General features: G+C 51.5%; 1 protein-coding gene across 1 annotated transcript in view; it reads left to right on the top strand.

The window, feature by feature from the left end:
* Positions 1–3,629: 3,629 nt before the first annotated feature.
* The window catches only part of LEMD1 (LEM domain containing 1), a 115,030-nt gene continuing 93,738 nt past the window's right edge, over positions 3,630–24,921 (top strand). The window contains exon 1 of the mRNA XM_078004510.1: positions 3,630–3,756. Coding sequence (XP_077860636.1) covers positions 3,699–3,756 — 58 coding nt within the window. The 5' untranslated portion in view covers positions 3,630–3,698. The remainder of the gene's footprint in view (positions 3,757–24,921) is intronic.

The raw sequence follows: 24,921 nt of genomic DNA, 5'->3' as shown, positions 1-24,921 counted from the left end.
TCAGAATCTCTGAAAGCTTCAGTTTTGAAGCATCATCTTGCTTCTCAGGGTTGAAAGAAGAGAATGAACTGCAGGTGGGCATCTATATGAAGCCTGGAGAATGGCACGTCAAGCTTTGGCCACCTCAGGAAAGGGGAAGTGCAGATGGGCAGGTGGGAGGGGGGAACTAGGTAAGAGTGACCCTGGGCAGGGCTTCCTAGCTGGATAGGGAGCCCGTGATATGCGGTCATACACATCAGTGGCCTGTGTATGTGTGCTCTTTGGGTCATCCTAATTTTTCTGCTTCTCATCTGTATCATTCCAAAAATTCCCTCTTTGGACACCCTTGGTGTCCCCTGCCCTCCGATGCCAACTTTCTTTCTGTGCATCTCGCAATAAGCCCAAAACAGTCGAAGCAGCACTACCTAGGTCTTCCACTAAGGAGGGACTCCTTCCCTGCTGCCTTACCGAGCAATACTTTGAGCTTTAAAGCCACATAAACTGTGTGACCTTGGGCAGTTACTGACGTATCTGACTTCCTTTCCTGTCCCTAACATGGAGATGGTAACAGTCCCTATCTCATGGGGCTGTTGTGAGGTTTTAATAAGATGTAAACTTGGCACCCAATCAATGCTGTTTCTCTTTTCTGCAGCCCATTAACTCCCTCCTTGCAGAGGGACAGACAACAGACTCTCAGCTGGGGGTTTCCCTGGCACCCCAGTCCCTGGGGCCCATCCCCTGTGGGCCCTGCAGCCCCCTTCCCCTCTGCTAGTCTAATGGATCTGTGGCATCCCTGGGAGGCCCTGGTCACCCTAGCCGTGAAGCAGTGTAATGCTGGCAGGCCTGAGCAGCATGACAATGGTGGCCCCAGCGGCAGCTCAGCCCACTCCCCGCTCTGCTCCTGTCTCTCCTCCCCACTGCCAGTGACATGCCACTGCTCTGCAGATAGGACAGGCGTCCCTGGGTGCCTGAGGGCTGAGCAGGGAAACTGGAAACAGCTCTCCCTCACAGACTGTGTGGGCAGTGCATTTGAATAGCTTTTGAAAAACCAAAGTTCACGCCCACCCCACTTTCCCCTGGGAGGCACAGCATCCAGACAAGGAGAGTTCAGCCAACAGAGAATCTCCTTTCTGCACATTGTCACGGGCTCCCTTCCCCTCTGGCCCTGCATCCAAGCAGGCACAATCTCTGAAAGCCCTGCAGGGACCTTTAGGAAGCCGGAGACTTGACTCTGCCCCTAAGGTGCAGAAATCACTTTGTTTATCTGGGCTTCTGTTTTCCTCTATAGCAAAATGGGAATAGTGTGAATACCTGCCTTTCAGAATGTGAGAATTAAATGCAAAGGTGACCGTCAAAGTGCTTTGCACAATGTAGAATGATCTGCATGTGTATGAGATCATTAGTGTTTGGCCAAAGGGCCCTTCTTAGGGTTCCAGGAATCAAGTGAAGACATGAGAAATGAGAAGCCAAGTGAGAACAGAGAAACTCACCTCAACAGCCTGCCTTTGGCAGGCAGGAGGGAGATTGGCAGCAGAGACCTGAAGATGGACTGACCCATTATGGCCTAGCTAGTTAGAGGTCTGTGAGTCATTGGGACAGCAGGACTTGGCTAGACTGAGCCAACTCTTACTCCTCCTCTGGCTAAACCTAGGCCATTGTTTCCCAGTGATTTATGAGAAGTGGGGATGATTAGGAGAAGAATATCATTTACCTCATTGCAGTGTGATTCCAGCAGAGAGCCTGGGACTTTCTGCTTTATCACTGCACCAAGTGTCATATCCTTCCTTCACTATTTGTGGTGAAAGTACAGGCATGTGTGCACTCATGCATGTGTTTACACATATGCACGCATGCGTGCACACACGCACACACCATTCTAGATTTCAGATGAGGCAACAGCTGCATCCCCAGAGGGTTCTAGGACAGGGTGGACACATAAATAGAGTCAGCCAATCACAGACCAGTTGACTCTAGCAACTATCAAACCAATTAGAACCCCACCACTGCATCCAGTGGTGCCTTCCAAACTTACACACACATACACACACACACACACACACACACACACACACTCCCTTCAGGTTGACGCATTGCCATGACAACAGAATCACCACACAAAGCTGGTGTAAATGGGAAAGTGGTCCTTAGGAACAAGACTGGAAGTCTTTGGGGTGAGGCTGCAGGCCACACTGGCTGGGGTGGGCCACTGAGAGGATCTCTATGCAGGGTGGGGGAGGAGAGACAGCTGGTTTACCTGGGCTTTCTAAGCCTATTCTTTACCCCTAGAGAATGGGGTCAAAGGCTCCTACTTGGATTATAGTGAAATATAATGAAATTATTTCTCAGCTGATAAGGATAGGAACCATAGATTTTCTTTTCAGCAAACCTTAAGAATTTTGAGACTTTTGGACACAAGAGAGTTGATTGATCCCCAGGAGGACCTAAAACCAAACCCTAAAACCCAGCTCATGAGTTCATTGGACAGCTGGATCTCAGTTCAGTTCGAAAGCAGTTACTCAATATCTGCCATGGGCCAAGCACAGGTGCTGATTTTAGCCGTAGCCAGGTAGAACTTGAGAAGTCAGTTGAACATATTGGTGAAGGCTTTTAGAAATGCTCCGGAGGCCTGTCGGATGGTGCTCTGGAGGTGGCTGACTGGGAAAGATTTTGCTCAGGGCCAAGGAAGAAGGCCGAGGTTCGAACCCTGCCCGCCCCACCGGCCCAGCTGGCCTTTAGCTTCCAAGCTCCACACCCCTCCTTCAGACAGATGCCAGAGAGGCCTTAACCTTAGCCATTAACCAGTCTGCCAGTGGCTCCTCCTCTGCCCAGTTGCTTCCAATAACTCCTCAACAGGGGGCCTTTGGGTCCCCAACCCCTCTTTCAGAATCTGATGAAATCTGAGGAGTCAAAACACATATGCACAATATTTTCCATTCATTTTCAGGAGCTATGGGCCTCCTTGTGCTCATTCACAGACTCCTTTGTGGCATATGGATCTCCTGCAACCCAGCCCTGCCTCCCTCGTCAACTCATCTTGATTTTCTCCCTCTCTTGTTGTGTCCGGCCACATAAAACTATGAGTACTTCTCTTGTACATGCCACTGTGTTTCACTCCTTCCTGCCTTGGTACATGTTCCCACCTACAGGAGAGGTTCTCTCCTTCACCACTTACCTAGTAAACTCCTATTCATTCTTCAAAACCCAGCTCAAGAGTCACTGCCTCCTTGGCACACACAGGCTCAATGTTGTCTACGCAGGCTTGATCACTCCCCAGTCGAAAGCATGTCTGTTCTATATACTTCTCTCACTGTGTGCCTCCCGGTGCATGGGGGCTCCATGTCTTCCTCCTTTACTGGGCTGAGAGCTTCCTGAGACTGTAGACCACATCTTTAGCCTTTGTATGCCCAGGACTAGTATATATGAGGTGCTCACTGGGGTCTAGGACAGAGGTCCCCAACTATTGGCGGCCTGTTAGGAACTGGGCTACACAGCAGGAGGTGAGCAGCAGGCAAGCAAGCAAAGCTTCATCTGTATTTACAGCCGCTCCCAGTTACTCACATTCCCACCTGAGCTCTGCCTCCTATCATATTAGTGGCAGCATTAGATTCTCAGAGGGGCACGAAGCCTGTTGTGAACTGCGTATGTGAGGGATCTGGGTTGTGTGCTCCTTATGAGAATCTAATGCCTGATGATCTGTCATTGTCTCCGATCACCCCCAGATGGGACCATCTAGTTGCGGGAAAACAAGCTCAGGGCTCCCACTGATTCTACATGATGGTGAGTTGTATAATTATTTCATTGTATATTACAATGTAATAATCATAGAAATAGAGTGCACACTAAATGTAACGTGCTTTAACCATCCTGAAACCATCTCCCTGCCCGGTCCGTGAAAAAACTGTCTTCCATGAAACTGGTCCCTGGTGCCAAAAAGGTTGGGGACCACTGGTCTAGAGAACCAACATGGCAGAACTGAATTGGCCGAGGAAGCAAAACTGATGAAGGAAGAAGAGAACAAGCAGACCAGAAGTTAGGACAGGAGCAAGGGGAAGAGAGGTGTCGGAAAGGAAAGGGGAGTCAGGAGGTGCCCACAGAGCAAGATTGAAAGACATCATTGAATTTGGCAACTAGGAAGCCATTGGTAGGGTGGCCACAGGCCCAGTTTGCATAGGATTCTCCCAGTTCTAGCATTGAAAGTCCTGGGCAAACAGAGATGGTTGGTAACCCTGGATTGGTGACCTTGACAAGGGCAATTCTGGAGATGGGAGTAGGGCAGAGGCCTGAATGTGGTGGGCTGAGGGGTGAATGGAAGGCAGGAGAGGGAGACTGGGAGAATTGGTGGCTGCTGAGCTGTTTGGCTGAGCTGAAATGAGACAGGAGCTAAGGACTGTGCCAGTCTCCTGGCCCTTCTCTCCTGCCCACCGCCAACCCCCACCCTGGAGAGAAAGCAAACACAGCTGCTCTCAGGAACACCGTGTACACCCTTAATGAATTCTTCTTGAAAAGCTCCAAGCCCACCACCTGGGTCGCCCAACTAGTCCCCTGCCACCCCAATCCCCGCTAGACCAGCGGTTCTCTGTTGTCTGACTCCCTGTGGTAAGTATTCGGGGGTTTTATCCAGTTGGCGCAATGGATCCTGCTTGGACTGGAGGGATGGCTCTTCTCTTCTTTTGAACTGTTATTTACAAGTCTCATTTGTCTTTGCATATTAATAGACCGTCTGACTAATTCGATTCTGAATGTTTTCTTTTTGAGACCGAGTCTCGCTCTGTTGCTCAGGCTGGAGTACAGTGGCGCCATCTCATCTCGCTGCAACCTCTGCCTCCTGGGTTCAAGCAATTCTCGTGTCTCGGCCTCCCAAGTAGCTGGTATTATAGGCGCCCGCCACCACATCCAGCTAATTTTTGTATTTTTAGTAGAGATGGGGTTTCACCATGTTGCCCAAGCTGGTCTTGAACTTCTGACCTCAGGTGATCCATCCACCTTGGCCTCCCCAAGTGGTAGGATTACAGGCATAAGCACCTTGCGGCCAGACCTCTGAACTTCTTGAAGGCAGGGATCGTGCCCGCCCTCACTGCTTCCCTTTTTCTCTCTCCTTCCCCTTTCCTTGCTTCAGTAAACACTAATTAAGTGGCGTTTGAATTCAGTAGTCCTGGTGATTTCCACAGTTCCTGCCCTCAGGCACCTCATAGTCTGGATTCCAGCCTTCTAAATAGGAGAGTTCTATATACCTATTTATATCCCTATTATATCCCTGAGCAGTAGAAGAGGGTCCTTGCAGGGCTTTAGTGAGTCTGAAAACCCATAACATTATATATGCCAACATTGTGAGTGTAAGTGTATGTGTGTGTTATGTGAGATAGAGAAACAGAGACTGTATGTTTCTAAAGAGAGAATCTCAGCTGGGTGCAGTGGCTTATGCCTGTAATACCAGCACTTTGGGAGGCAGAGGCAGGTGGATGGCTTGAGATCAGGAGTTCGAGACCAATCTGGCCAACACAACATGGTGACACCCTATCGCTACAAAAAAAAATGCAAAACTTAGCCCAGCATAGGGGTGCATGCCTGTAGTCCCAGGTACTCGGGAGGCTGAGTTGGGAGAATCACTTGAACCTGAGAGGCGGAGGTTGCAGTGAGCTGAGATTGTACCTCTGCACTCCAGCCTGGGTGACAAGCGAGACCCTGTCGAGAGGTGGGGAGAGAGAGAGAGAGAATCTCTACAAATTAACATGTTCAAGTGGAATCAATCTGCCATATTCAAGTCCTGTCTATGTGATATGAGGAAATTATTTGGTACTCTGTACCTCCATTTCCTCATCTGTAAAATGGGGGTATAGCACCCTTCTCATAGGGCCATGATGAGGGTTAGATGGGATAAGTACGTACATTTAACATAGATCTTGGAACATACTAAGAGGACAATTAACACTAGTTATTGTTCTTTTTGAGAGAGAGAGGAACTTTTGTGAAATTCTCAAAAGGTTCCAAGAGCCACTGGTCCAGTGAGTGAGCAACCTGAGTGCTGAACGTGGCATCCCACTGGGACAGATGCTAAGAGGAGTTAGTCTGAGGTGCACTTAAGGCACCTTGAACTTCCCCTCTGCATCTCCCAACCCCCAAGTAGCTCAGGACCCTGCCCTAAACAGCTACTCAGGAGGAAAGAGCATTTGAATGGACTGTCCCAGTGCCACTGAATAGCATGTCCAGGTTAAAACACGTTAGGAGAGAAACCAGAACTCTGCTTCCCCCAGGGGAATGGATTTTAAAAGAAAAAGAAAAGAAAAGAAGGCCTTTGCTCTTGATCATATTAAAAGCAATAGCCTCCACAGCAATTAGGCACCCGTAAATTACACAGCCTGCCTCTGTCAGCTGGCTCCACACTATCTCATTAGCCTGGGTGCCGGCAGACACTGCACACCCTGCTGGGAGCCGCCTCATTGCCAAGTTCCTGCTCCATAATTAAACACAAAATCCCAACCTCATGGAGGCACCCGCCACCCCTCCTGTCGGGGACAGAGGCAGTGAGGGAGGGACAGAGCCAAGGTGAGGCCTTGCTTCTAGGAGTGAGCTGTGAGCAGACAGCCCAGGGCTCTCCCATGGCCTTGGGAGGGGATTTGGGACAGGAAGTGAAAGGGCATGGAATGAGAGGAGGGAGTCCCACCTTCTTCCTACCTGAACGCCTGGGACCAAGAGAGCAAATGGGCCACGCTGGCTTCTGCAGGATATTCTGAGGTTCAACTTTAGGAAATGAAGTCCTAGAAAGAGGGGGATTGTCTGAGAACATCTACTCACTCCACCACCCACATCTGAGCACACCCACGTAGACTCCATTGGTTTGGAGCCAGACAAAGGCTGATGAGGTGCATGCTGGGGCACTGTCAGGTTGCTAGACAAGGTGGACCCCAAAGGGCCTTGTAGCCAGAACTGGAGTAAGGAGTGTCCAGCTGGCAGGTCCACAGAATGCCCTTGGAAAGTATCAAGATGTGTGGTTAGAGAAATTGTTTGGGGCCGGGTGCAGTGGCTCATGCCTATAATCCCAGCACTTTGGGAGGCTGAGGCAGGAGGACTGCTTGAGTCTAGGAGTTTGTGATCAGCCTGGGCAACATAGTGAGACATAGTGTCCCTCCCCCACTGCCTCCCTGCCAGCCCCCCAACCCCCTTTCTACCAAAAGTTAAAAAAAAATTAGGCCGGTGCAGTGGCTCACACCTGTAATCCCAGCATTTTGGGAGGCTGAGGCGGGTGGATCGTTTGAGGCCAGGAGTTCGAGACCAGCCTGGCCAACATGGCAGAACCCCATCTCTACTGAAAATACAAAACTTAGCCAGGCTTGGTGGCACAAGCCTGTAATCCCAGCTACTCGGGAGGCTGAGGCAGGAGAATTGCTTGAACCTGGGATGCTGAGGTTGCAGTGAGCTGAGATCACACCACTGCACTCCAGCCTGGGTGACAGAGTGAGACCCTGACTCAAAAAAAAAAAAAAAAAAAAAAAAATTAGCCAGGCATGGTGGCGTGTGCCTGTGGTCCTAACTGCTGGGGAGGCGGAGGTGGGAAGATTACATGAGCCCAGGAGGTCAAGGGTGCAGTGAGCTGTGACCGCACCACTGCACTCCAGTCTGGGTGACAGAATAAGAACCCGTCTCTAAAAAAAGAAAAAGAAAGGAAAAAACAAATTGTTTGACAAGTGTGTAAGCTGTAAGTGAGCCCCTCACTATGGTGACTTCTCTAATGACAAGCTGGTGGGACTGGCTGCACAGCAGGGCTCTTACTTGCTGGGTGAAGAACACAGACCAGATTGGGGAGGGGAGAGGGACAAAGGCTGGCCCCAGCAGTTCTTCGCTGCCCACCCCACAAAGCCCTTGGCATCTCTTCTAAACCTACTTTGAACAAATATTTAAAAGATGTCCCCATGAAGAGGTGGCAAGTGACTAGCCTGCCCTGCTCGCCCACTTGTCTCCTGCCAACCGTGACCACCAGGGGGGATGGAGAAGTTGCTCCAGGCTTCTAAATCCTACCCAACTGCTGCTGCCCAGGGAGAGCCAGGATGGGAGCAAACACAGAGGAGAGAGGGCAGCTGCCTGGAGCCTGGGGAGGGGAGCACTCCCACCTGCATCCCCACCTCTGGGTTCTCTGGTCGCCCCGCCTGGGCAGCTTGGGCCGGGATGACTCCAGGCTCCAGCTCCAGCCACTGGATCTTGATAGGGAAGGACAGAGCCTGAGAGAAAATTGTGCAACACAGGGAAGCAGGCGAGTTTACTGGAGACAGAGATGGGGGACGCAGAGGCCAGAGCCTCTGAAACCAGGGCATGGGTAGAAGATGTGGATGCTATTTGGCAGAGATTTGCATGGCATTTTATGTTAAAACTGAGTCGCTGCATTGGTGCCAGCATTCAGCTAGAGCCCAGGGAACTAACTCTGCTGACAGCATCAGAAAAGTGCACAGAAATTCCCCCAGCCCCTGCTCTTCTCCCCTGGTGGTTCTTCTGGCTCCAATTGGCCCCAGCCCAACACTGTGATTTTTGGCCCCAGACCTTGCCTCCTCTGCTCACTCCTTGCCTCCCTCCATCTTAGGGGCAGGGGTGAGGACAGCCTTGTGGTGGTGACTCACAGTGTTGTCCTCTGAGGTTAGCACAGCCCAGAGAAATGCCCGGGCAGGCTGTGCTCCTCTCACTCCTCACGCAGAAGCTCAATTTGAGAAGCAGCCCTTGACCAGGCTTGGGGCCTGTGCCCAAGACTGAGGAGAAACAGCTGTCATGCCCCCACCTCAGCCTGGAGGCACCCAGTTCCCTTGCCTGTGGGACCAGCACAGAGTCCTGAGCCCAGTCCTGGGGATATTGTTTCCTGGAGTTGCAGCTAATTTCCCTAATTTCCTCCCAGACCAGGTTCCCCTTTCCCTGCAGCCTGGGAGGGGCTGGGGCCCACAGAGCAGCCAGGTGTGGCCCCAGGGATGGGAGTGGGGCCTGGCAGAACAGGGAGGGGTCAGGACCTGGGAACAGTCTGGACAGGCGCAAGGTGGGAACCACATCAGGACCAGCGAGGAAGAGGTCAGGGTTTAAACTCACACTTCCTTTTCCTCTCGGCTGAGCCCCGGGAGGTTCGCGTTACCAGGGCTTCCCGGGCATGCAAGCGGAGTGATGGGGCAGATATCAAGCCTGTTCAGCTCAGACATCCTGAATGATCAGCGAGACTCAGGGGCCTGCACCCACATGAACAGGTATATCCAACCAAAATGCACCTGAGTGTGTAGGTTACTACCAGGTGCCACTACCTAAGTGGCCAGGCAGTGGTACCTGGTAAGTTTACCTGGTATAATACCTGAATATGTCAAACTGCCTCCAAATCAGACCATTATGCCAAATGTCCTGGCAAGAAAGACCTACGTCAGGGGGCCAGCTCCTCCAGGGCCAGCCTAGCTCTGCAGGTTGGTATCTGGCAGTACCTGGTGTAGCCAGGGAAACAAAGGGATTTGTCAGCCGGAATCTGTACTTCCCCAGGCCTACTGTTTGCTCCAGGAGCTCTCCTGTGGGTCCCCTGGGGCACTGATATTTCTCAGCATGTCTTCCCTGAGATCCCAGCCATTCATGATCCCACAACTGACTTTGCTCTTAGTCGAACAGCTGGTGACTGAACCTGATCCAATATTTACTCCTGGAAAGAGGGCAAAGGGGCAGGCGTCACTCCAGGCAGCCTGGAGTTGCAGTTGGCTGGGTCTGGGGGAGGGGAAGGGAGGATTTGCTGTTTTCTCTGGTGCCAGAGGCTTTCTCAGACCTTAGGTATTCCCCATCTAACCATCTGCCTCCTCTTCCTGACATGGGCTGGGGAGGGGACTGGAAGGGGAACTTTGTCCCCAGGGGACTGTCCCTGAGAGGAGTGAAGCCAAGTAGATGAGGAACCTCAGCCGGGAGGTGAGAAACCCAGACCACCAGCTTGAGAGGAGAAGGAGCCTCCCCAGTCGGAGGCTTCCAGGGAAAGGAGGCTGTCCTGCAGGAAGCGGCCTTTCCCTGAAAAGGGATGGGGAGGAGGAAAGACCAGGGACTGGAGTGAGACCCTCAGTGAGGAATGGCAGTGGGTGGTCCATGAGTACCAGGGCCGGGGCTGCCACCTCAGAAAGCGGTCAGGCCACAGCCACTCCAGAAACCTGGTGAATCCAGAAACTTGGTGATTTCCCCACCCTTGGCCTTGTAATTGAATTCTCCCTGGTGTGATTAGCAATGAATCTTGGAACCCAAAGGGCGATTTCAGGGAGAGGCAGCCAGGAGCTCTCCCTTACCAGTGCGGCCTCGGGGAGAAGCCCTAGGGACAGTGAATTTGGGGTGCTTCAAAAGCAGCAGGAGCAGGTGGGGTGGGGCTTGCTGAGGAGAGAGGGCGGGGGCAGGGAAGGGGCAGTGGGGTGCTGTCCTGGGGAGAACAGGCTTTGCCACGCACCTACCGTGTGTCAGGCACCCTATACACCAGACTACAGTGAATCTTCAGGACAGCACGAAGTCACTGTGGTTAGCCAATCTTACAGACGAGCAAACTGAGGCTCACAGGGGTTATCTGACTTTCCTAGTCACTCAGTATGAGGCAGAGCACCCAGGTCTGAGTCCCAAGCATGTGTGCCTTTTGTAACAGCTCCAGACCCAGGGAGGGACGCCAGCAGCCCAGCACAGGGCAGGTCAGACTCGGGAGGGCGTCTCTGCCACACCTCAGTGTGCCCATATTCTGGTGCACGCCTGCTTCCTGGCAGCCCCCTAAAGACTCTGAATCAGAGGCAGCGCCACTCAAGAGAGGACATAGGCTCGGACCTCAGAAGACTCTGGATTCCGATGCCACTCATGAGCAGATGTGACCTTGGGCGAGCCATTTAACTTCTCTATGTTTCCACATCCACAAAGAGAACCTCGTCATGCCTTTGTCTAAGGTTGTTTGATAATTAAATGAGATAATGCATATAAAACATCTGGCATGGACCACGTGTGGTGGCTCACGCCTATAATCCCAGCACTTTGGGAAGCTAAGCAGGGAAGGATCACTTGAGCCCAGGAATTCAGGACCAGCCTGGGCAATATGATGAGACTCTGTCCCTACAAAAAATTTAAAAATTAGCCAAGCATGGTGGCACGTGTCTGTAGTCCCAGCTACACAGGAGGCTGAGGTGGGAGGATCACTTGAGCCTGGGAGGTCAAGGCTGCAGTGAGCTGTGATTGTGCCACTGAACTCCAGCCTGGGTAACAGAATGAGATTCTGTCTCAAAAAATTAATTAATTAATTAATTAAATTAAATAAAAACATGGCACATAGTAGGTGCTTAAGAAATGATAGTTCTCTGCAGGGCTGGCTTCAATGGGCACGCATCATGCAGTCTGTCAGGGCCTGTGCTCAGAAAGGCCCCACACTCAGAGGGCCTCCTGCTTGCTTTAATGCTTTATTGTTCTGTTTAAATTCTTAATACTTTTTGAACAAGGAGGCTTGCATTTTCATTTTGCATCAGATCCTGCAAATTATCTAGCCCATCTGCGTTATTGGGGTGGGTTTAGTTCCTTGAATCCAGAAAGGACTACCTGTGACCCACACTATGAAACAAGCCACCATTTCATCATTTCATGATTTTGTCTGCCCAGGAAATGCTTCTCTGCTTATCCTCCGTGCATCTTGCTGTTGCTTATAAGAAATCAGAGTGAGCCAGACAGAACCACAACTCTCCTTCGCTCTCTGGCACCTCAGGGAGATGAAAACAGATCATACCCCTGCTTGTTCTGAGGAGAGGGATTTTTGAGGGAGAATCTTGATCCCTGGTTTCTGGCAACAAAGGGTGGTCTCCCTGATGCCACCAGCCCAACAGCAAGATATTAAATGCCTCGAAAGGTTAGAGGCCCCTAGCTTCCAGGGACTCACGTCTTCCACCGGGGCCCAGCAGTGTGCTGGGGCCCCTCCCCACCCCACCCACTAGGGTGAGGGCTATAGGCCCGGGGCAGACACAGAGCTCTGAGCAGCAAGGTCAGGAAGTGATCACCTGGGCAGGTGTTCCAGGAGCCGGAGCTCAGCCCACCACCTCCCTCCATTGCATCCTGTGTGGAAGCATCTGACCACCACAGTGCCTGCACCTTAGCTGTTCTCAGACTCCTGTTCCCAGGGGCCCAGGCGTTTGCTAAATTGGCAGTCTTGACCCATCTACTGACCCCTGAGAAGCACGGCTGTAGGGGAAATGAAAATCGGGAGGCTGTCTGTCTGCTCTTTCTTTCTCTCTGTCTCTCGAAAGACAATTTAAGCCATTTCTAGATCTAGCAGCCTTTTGCAAGGACACTGGAGTTGTGGGGGTGGTGATGAGGGAGAGGACAATGGAAGAGGAGTCTGAAGTGCAGCTGCAGGACTTGGGGAGGAGAATCATAGGCGGACTCAAAGATTATGAAATATCTCAGCTAGAAGGGAACTTTGAGAAACTGAGGTCAGAGAGGGAAAGTAAGTTGCCCAAAGTCACAGAGCCAGGACTGGAACACGGGTGACCTAATGCCCAGCCCAGGGGTCTTTCTGCTTCACCATTTGACTTCAGGATCAGGGACAAACTGGAGTGGTCAGAGAAGAGGAGAGATTTCACCCCTGTCCACCTGCACCCCCCACCCACACACACACATTTAGGTTTATTCTAGATCCAGTTCCTCCTGGACACTGGAGAAAGGGAGGTGTTAAACCCCGGTCAAGTAAAAAACAAATCAAGGTAAGGAGGTATGTGGCCTCTGACCCTACCCTTCCATTGGCATGGCCTCTGAAGTCTGAGGCTCCTAGAATGGCATGGTGTGGTACCTGTCTGCTAGGACCCTTCTCCCAATAGCTGATCTTACATGACTGGTACCTTTCTGAGTCCCAGACTTAGATCTTGGGCCCTCTTCATAGGAAAGGGGGACTTGAAGGGTTTCCCATTCAGGGATGATTTTAAAGATAATAACATTAATCGCTAATATTTATAAGCACATTATATGTGCCAAGTGCTGTTCTAAAAACTTTTCATATGTCAACTCATCTAATACACAGCCCTATGGAGATAGATACTATCATTGTCCCTATTTTATGGTCAAAGAAACTGAAACATAGACAGGTTAGATAGATTGCCCAAGGCCACACAGCTAGTAAACAGTAGAACTCGGATTTGAACCTAGATACCCTACCCTTTGGGCTCCTAGTTAAGTGCTTCTCGCAATGTAACATCTTGATCCCCATCCAGTGAGGTTTGTGTTTTTGCTTTTGTTTGGAGACAGGAGATCTGTTGCCCAGGCTGGAGTGCAGTGGTGCGAACACGGCTCACTGTAACCTCACCCTCCTGGGCTCAAGCGATCCTCCTGACTCAGCCTCCCAACTCCCAAGTAGCTGGGACCACAGGTGCACACCACCCACACTTGGCTAATTTTTTAAAAATTTTTTTGTAGAGACATGGTCTCACCATGTTGCCCAGGCAGGTCTTGAACTCCTGGAATCAAGTAATCTGCCCATCTCAGCCTCTCAAATTGCTGGGATTACAGGTGTGAGCCACAGCGCCTAGCCTCCAGTGAGTTTTTAGTTGGAAAAAGCTACATATACTTCTACTTCCCTCTGATTCATCTCCACCTGCTTCGTCCCCCACTCACCACATCACCTGGGTGCCAGGCACCACTGCCCAGCTAGCAGGTAAATCTAAAGTTTGGGACACCTGCTTCTCTCTCCTGAGTGCCCCTTTCCTGCCCCTCAGAACACCCCTTAATGGCATATACTGCCACCTCCTGGCCACCGATGGTTAAGACTGACCCTATGTGCGTATTTCAGGACTCTGTCCCTGGTACTCAACTTCTCTCTGGGTGATGACATCCTCGCCACAGCTACGTGACCATCTGTAGCATGCTTATCCAGTCTGCAGCCTGTGGGCTGCATGTGGCCCAGGACGGCCTGGAATGTGGCCCAATATAAATTCGTAAGCTTTCTTAAAACATCATGAGATTTTTAAAACCTCATCAGCTATTGTTAGTGTATTTTATGTGGAGCCCAAGACAGTTCTTCCAATATGGCCCAGGGAAGTCAAAAGATTGGATAACCCTGATCTATAAGCTGTCGATTCCCAAATGTTTATCTCTTTCTTTTTTTAAGAGTCTCTCTCTGTTGCCCAGGTTGGAGAGCAGTGGCACAATCTCAGCTCACTGCAACCTCCACCTCCCAGGTTCAAGTGATTCTCGTGCCTCAGCCTCCCGAGTAGCCAAGATTACAGGTGCGCGGCACCACGCCCGGCTAATTTTTGTATTTTTTAGTAGAGACGGATATCACCACGTTCACCAGGCTAGTCTCAAACTCCTGACCTCAAGTGATCTGCCTGCCTCGGCCTCCCAATGTACTGGGATTACAGGTGTGAGCCACCGTAATGGCCCCAAATGTTGATCTCTTTTGAGATCCAGGTCTATCCTGATGCAAATGGCTTGAGCCCTCCAGCACCTTGTAACTTCCCTCAAGTCACAGGGCTACAAAATGCAGAACTGGAACCAGACCCCGGGGCACCTGACTCCTTACTCAGTGCTCACATCACAGCATCACACTACTTCTCCAATACTAGCATAAAACATGGACACAGTGAGTGCCCAGAGAGGGAAAGGATAAAGATCGCATGCTGGCTGATGGGAGAGTCAGGATTTAGATCCAAGTTAGAGTGGTGGCAAAACCAGTCTGCTTTCTCTAGCGTGCCATGCCTCTCCTCAGGATTTGGAGAAGGCAAATGGCTCTTTTTTTTTTTTTTTTTTTTTTTTTTTTTTTTTGAGACAGAGTGACAGACTCTTACTCTGTCACCCAGGCTGAATGGCACAATCCCGGCTCACTGCAGCCTCCACCTCCCGGGTTCAAGGGAGTCTCATGCCTCAGCCTCCCAAGTAACTGGGATTATAGGCACCCACCACGAGGCCTGGCTAATTTTTTTTTTTTTTGTATTTTTAGTAGAGATGGGGTTTCACCATGTCGGCCAGGCTGGTCTTGAACTCCTGACCTCAAAGTGATCCACCTGCTTTGGCCTCCCAAAGTGTTGGGATTACAGGTGTGAGCCACTGTTTTAAGAGCAAATGGCTCTTAAAACACACAGATGTTGAGGTGAGGTGTGAGGCAAGCTGAAGGATGGGTGAGCTGTCGGTGGTCAGAAAAGGCTTTGTGGCTGAGGAGTGAGGGCAAAGGGGCATACGCTGGCACTTCCTGTAGCTGACTGTGACAATGGAATGAAAAGTCCCCTGGAAGGGAGGACAGAGAGTTGAGGGCAGGACCTTGGATTCTGACATCACTGAGGGCACTGGAAGAAGAAATGGAACAAGGGAAAGGGACTTGGAACAGTTACACGAGAGGAGCTGAAGCATCAATACTTTAGAGATGGACTCCTGCATCTTAGGGCAGAGATCGGGAAATCACGGCCTGCCTCTGTTTTTGGACTGCCTGAAAGCTAAGAATGGTTTTTACTTTCTTACATGGCTGAAAAAAAAAGCCAAAATGAAAAACAGTCTTTCATGACACATGACAATTATATAAAAACTCAAATTCTAGTGTCTATAAATAAAGTTTTATTGGAACACTGCCGTGCTCATTCACTTATGCATTGTCTATGACTGCTTTCTGCTACAATAGCAGAGTTGAGTAGCTGCAACAGAAACCACAGGGCCCACAAAGCTTAAAATGTTTATCATCCGGCCCTTTACAGAAAAGCTTGTCAACCCCACCTTAGAGGATGAGGGTCATGGGCCACAGGTTCGGCCCTCGTATTGGAAGGGAAGTCCAAGCTGCAGACAGAGACGGGGGGAAGGGGGTGGGCTTTCAGGGGGTCTTTGCCAGAACACCAGCTGTCCTGATTTTCTTTTCTTTCTTTCTTTTTTCTTTTTTTTTTTTTTTGAGATGGGGTCTCACTATGTTGCCCAGGCTGGTCTTGAATTCCTGGGCATGAGCGATTCTCCTGAGTCGGCTTCACCTCTCAAAGTGCTAGGATTATAGGCATCAGCCACCATGCCTGGCTTTCCTGACAATGAGCCCACATCCTTCCCACTCCCAGCTCCATGAGACCTGGCCTAGAGGGACTCAGACCACCCTCCACACACCCTGTGGTGCGGAGAGGAAGCCCAGCCCCACCATTATGGCTTTGAGTGATTCCATACCCTCTGAGCCTTAGGATCTACCTCTGTAAGAGGAGAATAATGCTGCGAACCTTGAAAGGCTGTTGAGAATTCCAAAAGATAACAAAGTTCATGCCACAGTTGTTGGTGCCAGATGGCATTCTGCAATCTGTAGATCTTGCTGCTGTTAGGCCAGGCAGCCCGCAGGCCGCTCAGCTTCAGAAGTGGGCGCACCTCCTAACTATGTCCACTAGAGGGCAGGAAGGCCCTGCTGGCGGCTGGGAGGGTGTCAGATGGAGCTGGTCTGCAGGTCCCCCTGCCTGGGGAGAGGTGCCCTCCCCTGCTGTTTACAACCCTGGCCTTTGATCAGCTCCTGTTCTCCCCATGGCCTGCTGAGGGCCAGACGGGCGCAGAGCCTCCCGCTGGGGGCAGGACAGGCTTCCTTCTTGCCCTTTCTCCTCTCCCACTGGCAGGCCAGACTGAGGCCAGGCCACTGGGTAAACACTCCTTGGCCAGTCTATTTGCAGAGTTTTGCAAAGCCCTTCCGTGCACATTGCCTTACATGCTCCTCCAACAGCCCAGGGATATAGGCAGAGCACGCGACATGATACCCCTTCATCCAGGTGAGGAAACCAAAACTCAGAGAGGCTAAGTGACTTCTCCAAGATCCCACGGCTGGTGAGCAGCGTGGCTAGGATCGTAGGTCGTGTCTTCTTCTTCTCCTTCTCCTTCTCCTTCCTCTTCCTCTTCCTCTTCCTCTTCCTCTTCCTCTTCCTCTTCCTCTTCCTCTTCTTCTTCTTCTTCTTCTTCTTCTTCTTCTTCTTCTTCTTCTTCTTCTTCCTCTTCTTCTTCTTTTTGAGACAGAGTTTCACTCTTGTTGCCCAGGCTGGAGTGCAATGGCCTGATCTTGGCTCACTGCAACCTCCGCTCCCGGGTTCAAGCGATTCTCCTGCCTCAGCCTCCTGAGTAGCTGGGATTACAGGCATGCGCCACCACACCTGGCTAATTTTGTATTTTTAATAGAGATGGGGTTTCTCTATGTTGGCCAGGTTGGTCTCGAACTCCAGACCTCAGGTGATCCGCCCGCCTCAGCCTCCCAAAGTGGTGAGATTACAGGCGTGAGCCACCGCGCCCATGCACCATGCCGGTCGTAGTTGGTGTCTTCTGAAGCCAGGATGTGGCTCTCTCCTGTAAGCAGGCTGCCCTTAACAACTGCACCCTCCCTGAGGAGACTCTAATATCTGCAGTTTCTTTCAATGGTCCTGCTCCTGACCTCCTCCCTGGTAAAACACCAAACCTCCCTTTCTGCCCTCTCAGAACTCAGAATGGTACAAGGTGCTTCCATGCACAGGAGCTCATTTCTATCAAGAACAGGCTCCCCAGGGCATTTGAGGACAGCACTCTTACCTCAAGGGGCTTTGGATGCAGTTGGGAATACAAAGGCAGACGGTTCTACACACACAAAAATGGGAGGCTGGGCAGTGAGTCTGAGGACCAGGCAACTGACCCAGACAGTGACAGAGAGATTGTGGGGCTGTGGTGGTCAGGGAAGGCTGCCAGCAGCATGGGGGCCTTTGGGAAGCTACAGGGGAGTGAAGAGGCAGGAACGCTCAGGGTCTTTCCAGGTATATGGTGAACCAGAGAGACATCTGTACCAGACGGCAGAGCGAAGTCCATCAAGTTAGAGGAGGCTGGTTCTCAAAGAGCTTCAAATGCCAGGCGAAGGGAGGTGAATGTAGTCGTGTGGGAGATGGGGAGTCATTGAAGGTGTTTGAGGGAGGCGGGACAGGAAGCAGTGGCATTTCAGGAAGGCTGACACCAAGGGAGGAGGAGACTGGGAGGATGTCTGGGACGGAAGGGTAACTTTTATAGACTAGGGGAGTATGTTTCTATGGCCCAGGCTTAAGATAACTAACTGTAGACGCAATGGAGAACTGCCAGGGTGTCCTGTAGGATGTGATGTTGGGGGTAAAGGAGAAGGACTAGCCCAACATGGGAATAACTGGAGAGCCAAGCAGTGTGTGTGTGTGTGTGTGTGTGTGTGTGTGTGTGTGTGTGTGTGTTGGGGGCGGGTGTGTGATGTCAGGGAAAGGATCATTAGTTCTTTTCATATGAGCGTGAATTTGAGGACATCAAGTAGAAATGCTTTGTGAACAGATCAAGATACAGGACGGGATGTTGGAAGAGAGTCAGGGCTTCAATGTGGATGAGGAGGGAGTCAGCCACAGGGGCATGGTCGTGCAGCTGGGGAGGGACTCTGGACGCCAGGGGAACCAGTGTGGAGAGGGAGGCTGAGGCCGGCAGGAAGAGAACTAGAGGCGGGAGGGGTCAGGGCAAGGGTATGTGTTGAGGTCTCCCCAGTGGCCGGTCCCCTTCCCCACCCCAGCAGCTCCTATTTTCATTTGGAAGATCCTGGCAACTCTGGGGACTGGAGGCATCTCTGGCTCTGGAGTGGAGCACATGGTATCATGATTGATTCGAGGGGGACATGTCTTCTAAGTCTTGCCAACCAGAGACTTACAGGGCTTTTGAATGACATCCTGGGACAAGAAGCTCTTTCTGTCACAAGTGTGTGAAGGAAGAGGCAGGTGGCACCAAGAGCACCAGCCTAGGAGGGAGGCTGAGGCTGAGGAAGACAGAGGGGCAGAAAGAAAGAACTGGCCCGATGTGACATCCCTGAGTTGCTCCATCAGTCCTTGCCGGAACCGTTTGTGAATGAATAGATGTCCTTTATTGTTTAGCCTGTTAGGAAGAGAGGTCTGTTTCCTGCAAATAGAAGATTCCTAATTCCTATGGAAGATGGAGGAGAGCCTGAAGAATGTTGCTTTCAATAATTAAGGAAGAACATTTCAAAATGGAAGGAGGGGTGAATAGTATCAAACGCTGTGTCAGATCAGATACTTTTCTGAGGGGGAGTGGTGAGGGAGAACAGGGTCTTGCTCTGTTGCCCAGGCTGGAGTGTAGTGGTGTGATCGCAGCTCACTGCAGCCTTGAACTCCTAGGCTCAAGTGATCCTCCCCACTCAGCCTCCCAAATAGCTGGGACAGATGTGTACCACTATGCCTGACTAACTTTAAAAAAAAAAAAAAATTGTAGAGATGGGGTCTTGCTATGTTGCCCAGGCTGGTCTCAAACTCCTGGGTTTAAGCGATCCTCCTACCTCAGCCTCCCAAAGTGCTAGGATTACAAGCGTGAGCCACCGCACCCAGCCCAGAGATGTTTTAGAGTTACTCAAAAACTGTGTGACAGAAGAGCAACCTGGGAGTCAGAGAGGCTTATAGAATCTGGCAGCCCTTACAGCCGGGACTCAGAACTCACAGTCTGATCAGTTACCTCGAGGGGGAAGGGGAGCTGTGTCTTGCGAAGCTATTTCCAGAGCTCCTCCTCACCCATGTCTTTGCTGTAGCCCTCCCACCCCCAAACCCAGCCCCACTCAACTCTTTTCCAGGGGCTTAGTGGCCATCTCCCTGTCCCCAGGCCAAATGCACCTGATTGTACCTCAGATAGAAGAATAGCTACTGTTTTAAAAACTGTTTAGGGAAAAAGAAGCCACCTTCCTCTTTACTCACCATCCCAACACTGGGACAGTTCTTCCTCGTGTCTAACCTAATTCCCTTCAGCTGGGAGGGACCCATCGGTGCTCCCACTGACCCGCCCTTGTTGGGGGGCCTGTAGGGCATCTGAAGGTGACACACTGGACAAGGGAAAAGAGGCAGGCAGGCAATAGGAGTGGCTGCAGAGGCAGGCGGGCGCTCTGCCCCAAATACGGCCCCCCGGGCTGCTGCGGCGAGGGCCGGGCTCTTCCTGAGCGGATTACCGCTGTGGTCTAAGTGACTGAAGCTGCTGAGAATGCTATTGTAGCAAGAGGCTTACCGAAATGTAGACACCCAGCCCTGGCATGTCTCGACACACAGATGGGAAAATAAGCAGAATAAGCTCCCAGCGCTAAGCCGCTCTATTGTCCTGTTGCTGCTAAAACACCTTGCTGGGTTTTCTGCCAAGTGCCCACCCCTCCAGCGCTGCTCACTGTGGCTCTGTGGGCTTCCTCTCTCCTGATGGCCGAGAAGCCGCCCTGCAGGAGGGTGAGACAGGGAGGTCCAGAGCCCAGGTGTATGGCTGCCAGGCTATGCTGTTCAGCCTGTGTATGACAGAGGAGATGCATGCGGTTGGGTAACATGCCCAAGGTCACACAGCAGCGCAGTAGCAGGGCCAGGGTTAGCATCTAGATTCCTGACCTCTGGTGAGAGGTCTCCCCCAGGCACACTGGGTCCCATCCCATCCCAAGCTCTGTCTGCCACATGTCCCCCTTCCTGATTCCCCTACCCACCCAGTCCTTTCCCCTGCCACAGCGCAGGTGGCTGCCTCTAGGATCCCTGATGAGCAGACTTGCGCTATCAGTGTGCAGATTGGCACGGAATCTTCCTCAGTTCGGTGTTGGTTCACTTAACAGGGATGGAGTCACGGGCTGTGGCCACATGATGTGGAGGGAGATCAAGTCCCTACTGCTGCCAGGGGAAAACAGACTGGAAAAGTCCCATCCCAGCAACTGAGGACATTAAGGGCAGGCAGGAAATGGGTGCAGATCTGCAATGCCCACTCCACAGGAGGCGAACTGTTGCTGCAGGGAGGAGGCCCTGGTGTCACACAGGTGCAGGGCCTTGGAACCCAGACGAAGCACTGGGACTTTCCAGGAATCTGGAAGGAGGGATTCCTAGGGTGGAGGGAGGAGGGGGGTGAGAAAGATGGGGCTGGGGGAAGGGGCGGGGTGGGTGGGGAGAAGGTGGGTCCGGTGTAGCAGCAGGGCTGTGAGGTTCTCCTGACTGCTGTGCACCTCCATCTGGGCGTCCCGCAAATACTTCCAAGACAACACACCCCAACCTCAACTCAGCGTCACTCCGACAGCCTTTCTCCTGTGTTCGGTGGCCTGGCCGGTGGTGCACCCTCCCCCAAGCACCCAGCCAGAGATCGGAAAGCCCCTCTACACACCTCCCTCTTCACAAGCTTTCATTTCCTGTCAGTCACACATTTGGCCAAGTTTACCTTCTTGGTTTTTCTCAAATTCATCCTGTCCTCTCCCACCGCTGCCTTGGCCCTCTTCTCACCTGGCTGTAGCAACAGCCTCCTGGCTGCCCTCACGCCTCACCCCTGAAACCCATCCTCCAGTCTCATCCCTCTTTCCCGTTCAAACTTCCAGGGTCTCCCCATCCCCTGGGAGAGCATTTTAGGCTCCTTAGTATGACCAAAAGGGTGGCTATGGTTTGACTCCTGCTTGCCACAGCGGTGCAGTATGGTGGTTAGAAGCACAGATGCTGGAGCCGGATTTCCTGGGTTCAAATCCTATTTGTGGCTCGGCGCGGTGTCTCACACCTGTAATCCCTGCATTTTGGGAGGCCAAGGCGGGCAGATCACTTGAGGTCAGGAGTTTGAGACCAGCCTGGCCAACTTGGTAAAACTCTACCTCTACTAAAAATACAAAAAATTAGCCCAGTGTGGTGGTGCACGCCTGTAATCCTAGCTACTCAGGAAACTGAGACAGGAGAATAGCTTGAACCTAGGAGGTGGAGGTTGCAGTGAGCTGAGATCACATCACTCCACTCCAGCCTGGGTGACAGAGCAAGACTCTCTCAAAAAGAAAAACAAAAAAAAACAACAAAAAAACTACCTGTTACTTTCTAGCTGTGTGTCCAAGGGCAAGTTACTGAACCTCTCTGTGCCATGGTTTTCTCACCTATGAAATCGGTATTTTAAGATTACCTGCCTCATAGACTTGTTGTGAAGACTGAATTAGTTTTTCTGTGTAGAAGCAGTTAGAACTGGGATTATTACCCCCCTACTCCTGCCAACCTGGCTTCTTCTCCTGCCCCTCTCTGTCTCACATGTTTGCGTCTGTGGCTCAGCTTTTCTTGTAATTCTCTCTCTAGCAATTGTGCCATTTCTCAGCTCGGTGTCTGGGCCCCTCAAAGGGATAATTTCACCCTGCAGTCTTCAGTCCACCCCCAAGAGTCAGCTACTGGTCTCCCCCGTGCCTTGGCTCTCCCTAGTGTGTGGCTGCCTGCTTTCTTCTTTATCTCCCCTGCTGCACTAGAGCTCCTTGAGGGCAGATCTGGGTTCCTGGTACCTAAATCCTGCATGGTACACAGTAGGCCCTTGATAAATATGTGTTGAATGAATGGATGCAACATTGTTCCCGGAGAGTTCTGGGAGCTCCCTGAGAGTTTGTAGTGGGGGTGCTTATGTCGATGTAGGAGGATTTTTCCCAGGTGTCACAATGGTCCTGGGGATACATGTTAACATTCATGCCCTGGCCAGGTTTGATGGCTCATGCCTGTACTCCCAGCACTTTGGGAGGTCGAGGTGGGAGGATTGCTTGAGCCCAGGAGCTCCAGACTAGCCTGGGAAACATAGCAAGCCCCCATCTCTACAAAAATAGTCCTGGCTATGCCAGAGGCTGAGGTGAGAGGATCACTTGAGCCTGGGAGGTCGAGGCTGCCGTGAGCCATGATTGCGCCACTGCACTACAGCCTGGACGACAGAGTGAGAACTTGTCTCAAAACAAAAAACAGGGCCAGGTGTAGTGCCTCATGCCTGTAATCCCAGCACTTTGGGAGGCCCAGGCAGGCGGATCACGAGGTCAGGAGTTCAAGACTAGCCTGGCCAACATGGTGACACCTCGTCTCCACTAAAAATACAAAAAATTAGCAGGGCGTGGTGGCAGGCACCTGTAATCCCAGCTACTCGGGAGGCTGAGGCAGGAGAATCCCTTGAACCCGGGAGGCAGAGGTTGCAGTGAGCTGAAACCACACCACTGCACTCCAACCTGGGCAACAGAGCGAAACTCCATCTCTAAAAAACAAAAAACAACCCCACATTTGTGTCCCCCAGGCCATGTGTCTGCTCCACTACTATGGGTTTCAAGCACACAGTGACGGGCCAGGTCAGGGAAAGGGACTACGGCCTCCTGGGGGACCCAGCAGAGGGAGGGGGCGAAAGGGAAGGAAAGTGGGAGCTGTCATAGTGAGAGGTCTCCACCCCCAACTTTGTTTGGGCCTTCACTGGTTCCTATGACCGTAGGGACCTGCCCCCAGAGTGACCCAACAATGTTTCCTGGACTGGAGTCAGAACAGGGATCTGGTCCCACAGCTCTGCCATGCCACTGCCCAGGGCCCATGACATGGGGATAACAATACCTACTCCGCTTCCCAGGATGATTGGAAGGCTCACATTCATCTACTCGTCCATTCTTCACCCATCCATCCATTCATTCGGCAGCTTCATTAAGTCATTATCTTCTATGCCAAGCATGGTACTAGTTGCAGGGGACACGACCTTGGTTAATACACACACAGCCCCTGGTCCTGGAGAACTTGGAGACTTAGGAGATAGACAGGCAATGAAATAAGTGTGGCGAGTTATGATCAAGAAAGTATAGAGTGTAATGGAATGAATAAAATAAATGAGGGAGAGGCCTCATTAGGACCCCCAGGACTGCCCTCTGCTCATGTGGTGATATTGGTGCCAAAGACAGGGTGTCTTAGCCAGGAGTAGTGGCTCACTCCTGTCATCCCAGCACTTTGGCAGGCTGAGGTGAGAGGATTGCTTGAGCCCAGAGTTCAAGACCAGCCTGGGCAACATAGCAAGACTCCACCTCTGCAAAAAATTAAAAAATTAGACTGGCATGGTGGCACACACCTGTAGTCCCAGCTACTTGGGAGGCTGAGGTGGAAGGACAGCTTAAGTCCAGGAGTTTGAGGCTGCAGTGGGCCCAGCCTGTGCCACTGCATTCCAGCCTGGGCAACAGAGCAAGATCCTGTCTCTAAAAAAAAATTTTTTTTAAAGACATGATGTCTTGTGGTTACAGATTCTTGGCACCATGGCCCTCCTCCTTCCCTGCCCTCCCATGCCAAGGGCCAACTTTGCTGCCCTTTAGTACCTGGAAGGGCTTTACATCATTAAGGGCTTAATACTGTGAGGCCCCAAGGCCCCTGCCAGCTCACTGTGTTTAGAGCCATATTTAAATCAGTTCAATGTCTCTGGGAAGAGAAAGCCAGCTGCCCAGCGATCCCTCATGACCTCTCCAGGCAGCTGAGATGCCCTCTGAGCTTCTTCCTCCTGGGTTCATCTGGAAGCAGTCTAACGTTGTTTAAAAGCTAGGCTCAACTGGCAGATCACTTGAGGTCAGGAGTTTGAGACCAGCGTGGCCAACATGGTGAAACCCTGCCTCTACTGAAAAATACAATAACTAGCCGGGTGTGGTGGTGCATGCCTGTAATCCCAGCTACTCTGGAGGCTGAGGCACAAGAATCACTTGAACCCAGGAGGCAGAGGTTGCAGTGAGTCAAGATAGCGCCACTGCACTCCAGCCTGGGTGATAGAGTGAGACTCAGTCTCAAATAAATAAATAAATAAATAAATAAATAAATAAATAAATAAATGCTAGGCTCGAGCTGGACAGATGGACAGCCTGGGTTTGAATCTTACCTCAACCCTGTAGTAGCTGGGTGGCCCTGGACAAATGTCCTCACCTCTCCGAGCCTCAGCTTCTGTATTTATAATGAGACTCGCACCATGGAGCTGTGCAACTACATGACCTAATGTACATAAAGTGCTTACAGCAGTGCCTGCGCGTGGTTAGCTCTGTTTTATGAACAATGCCCTTGCTTTTACTACATTGCGTTCTGTGTTACTTGCATTCCTCTCCCGAGTCCTTGTGGGCAGTACCCTCTAGCTTCCTCATTCATCTTGGTATCCCCAGGGCCTGGCACAGTGCCTGGTTCAGAGCAGGGAGGCCAAAAATATTTGTGGAGTGACGTCTGACTTAACCGTCAGAATGAGCACTGGGATGGGCTGGGGCCGAGAGCCAGTGCTGCC

This window comes from Macaca mulatta, chromosome 1, assembly GCF_049350105.2.
Source record: "Macaca mulatta isolate MMU2019108-1 chromosome 1, T2T-MMU8v2.0, whole genome shotgun sequence".
In the NCBI taxonomy this organism is placed as follows: domain Eukaryota; kingdom Metazoa; phylum Chordata; class Mammalia; order Primates; family Cercopithecidae; genus Macaca; species Macaca mulatta.
This window is presented reverse-complemented; position numbering and strand designations above follow the sequence as displayed.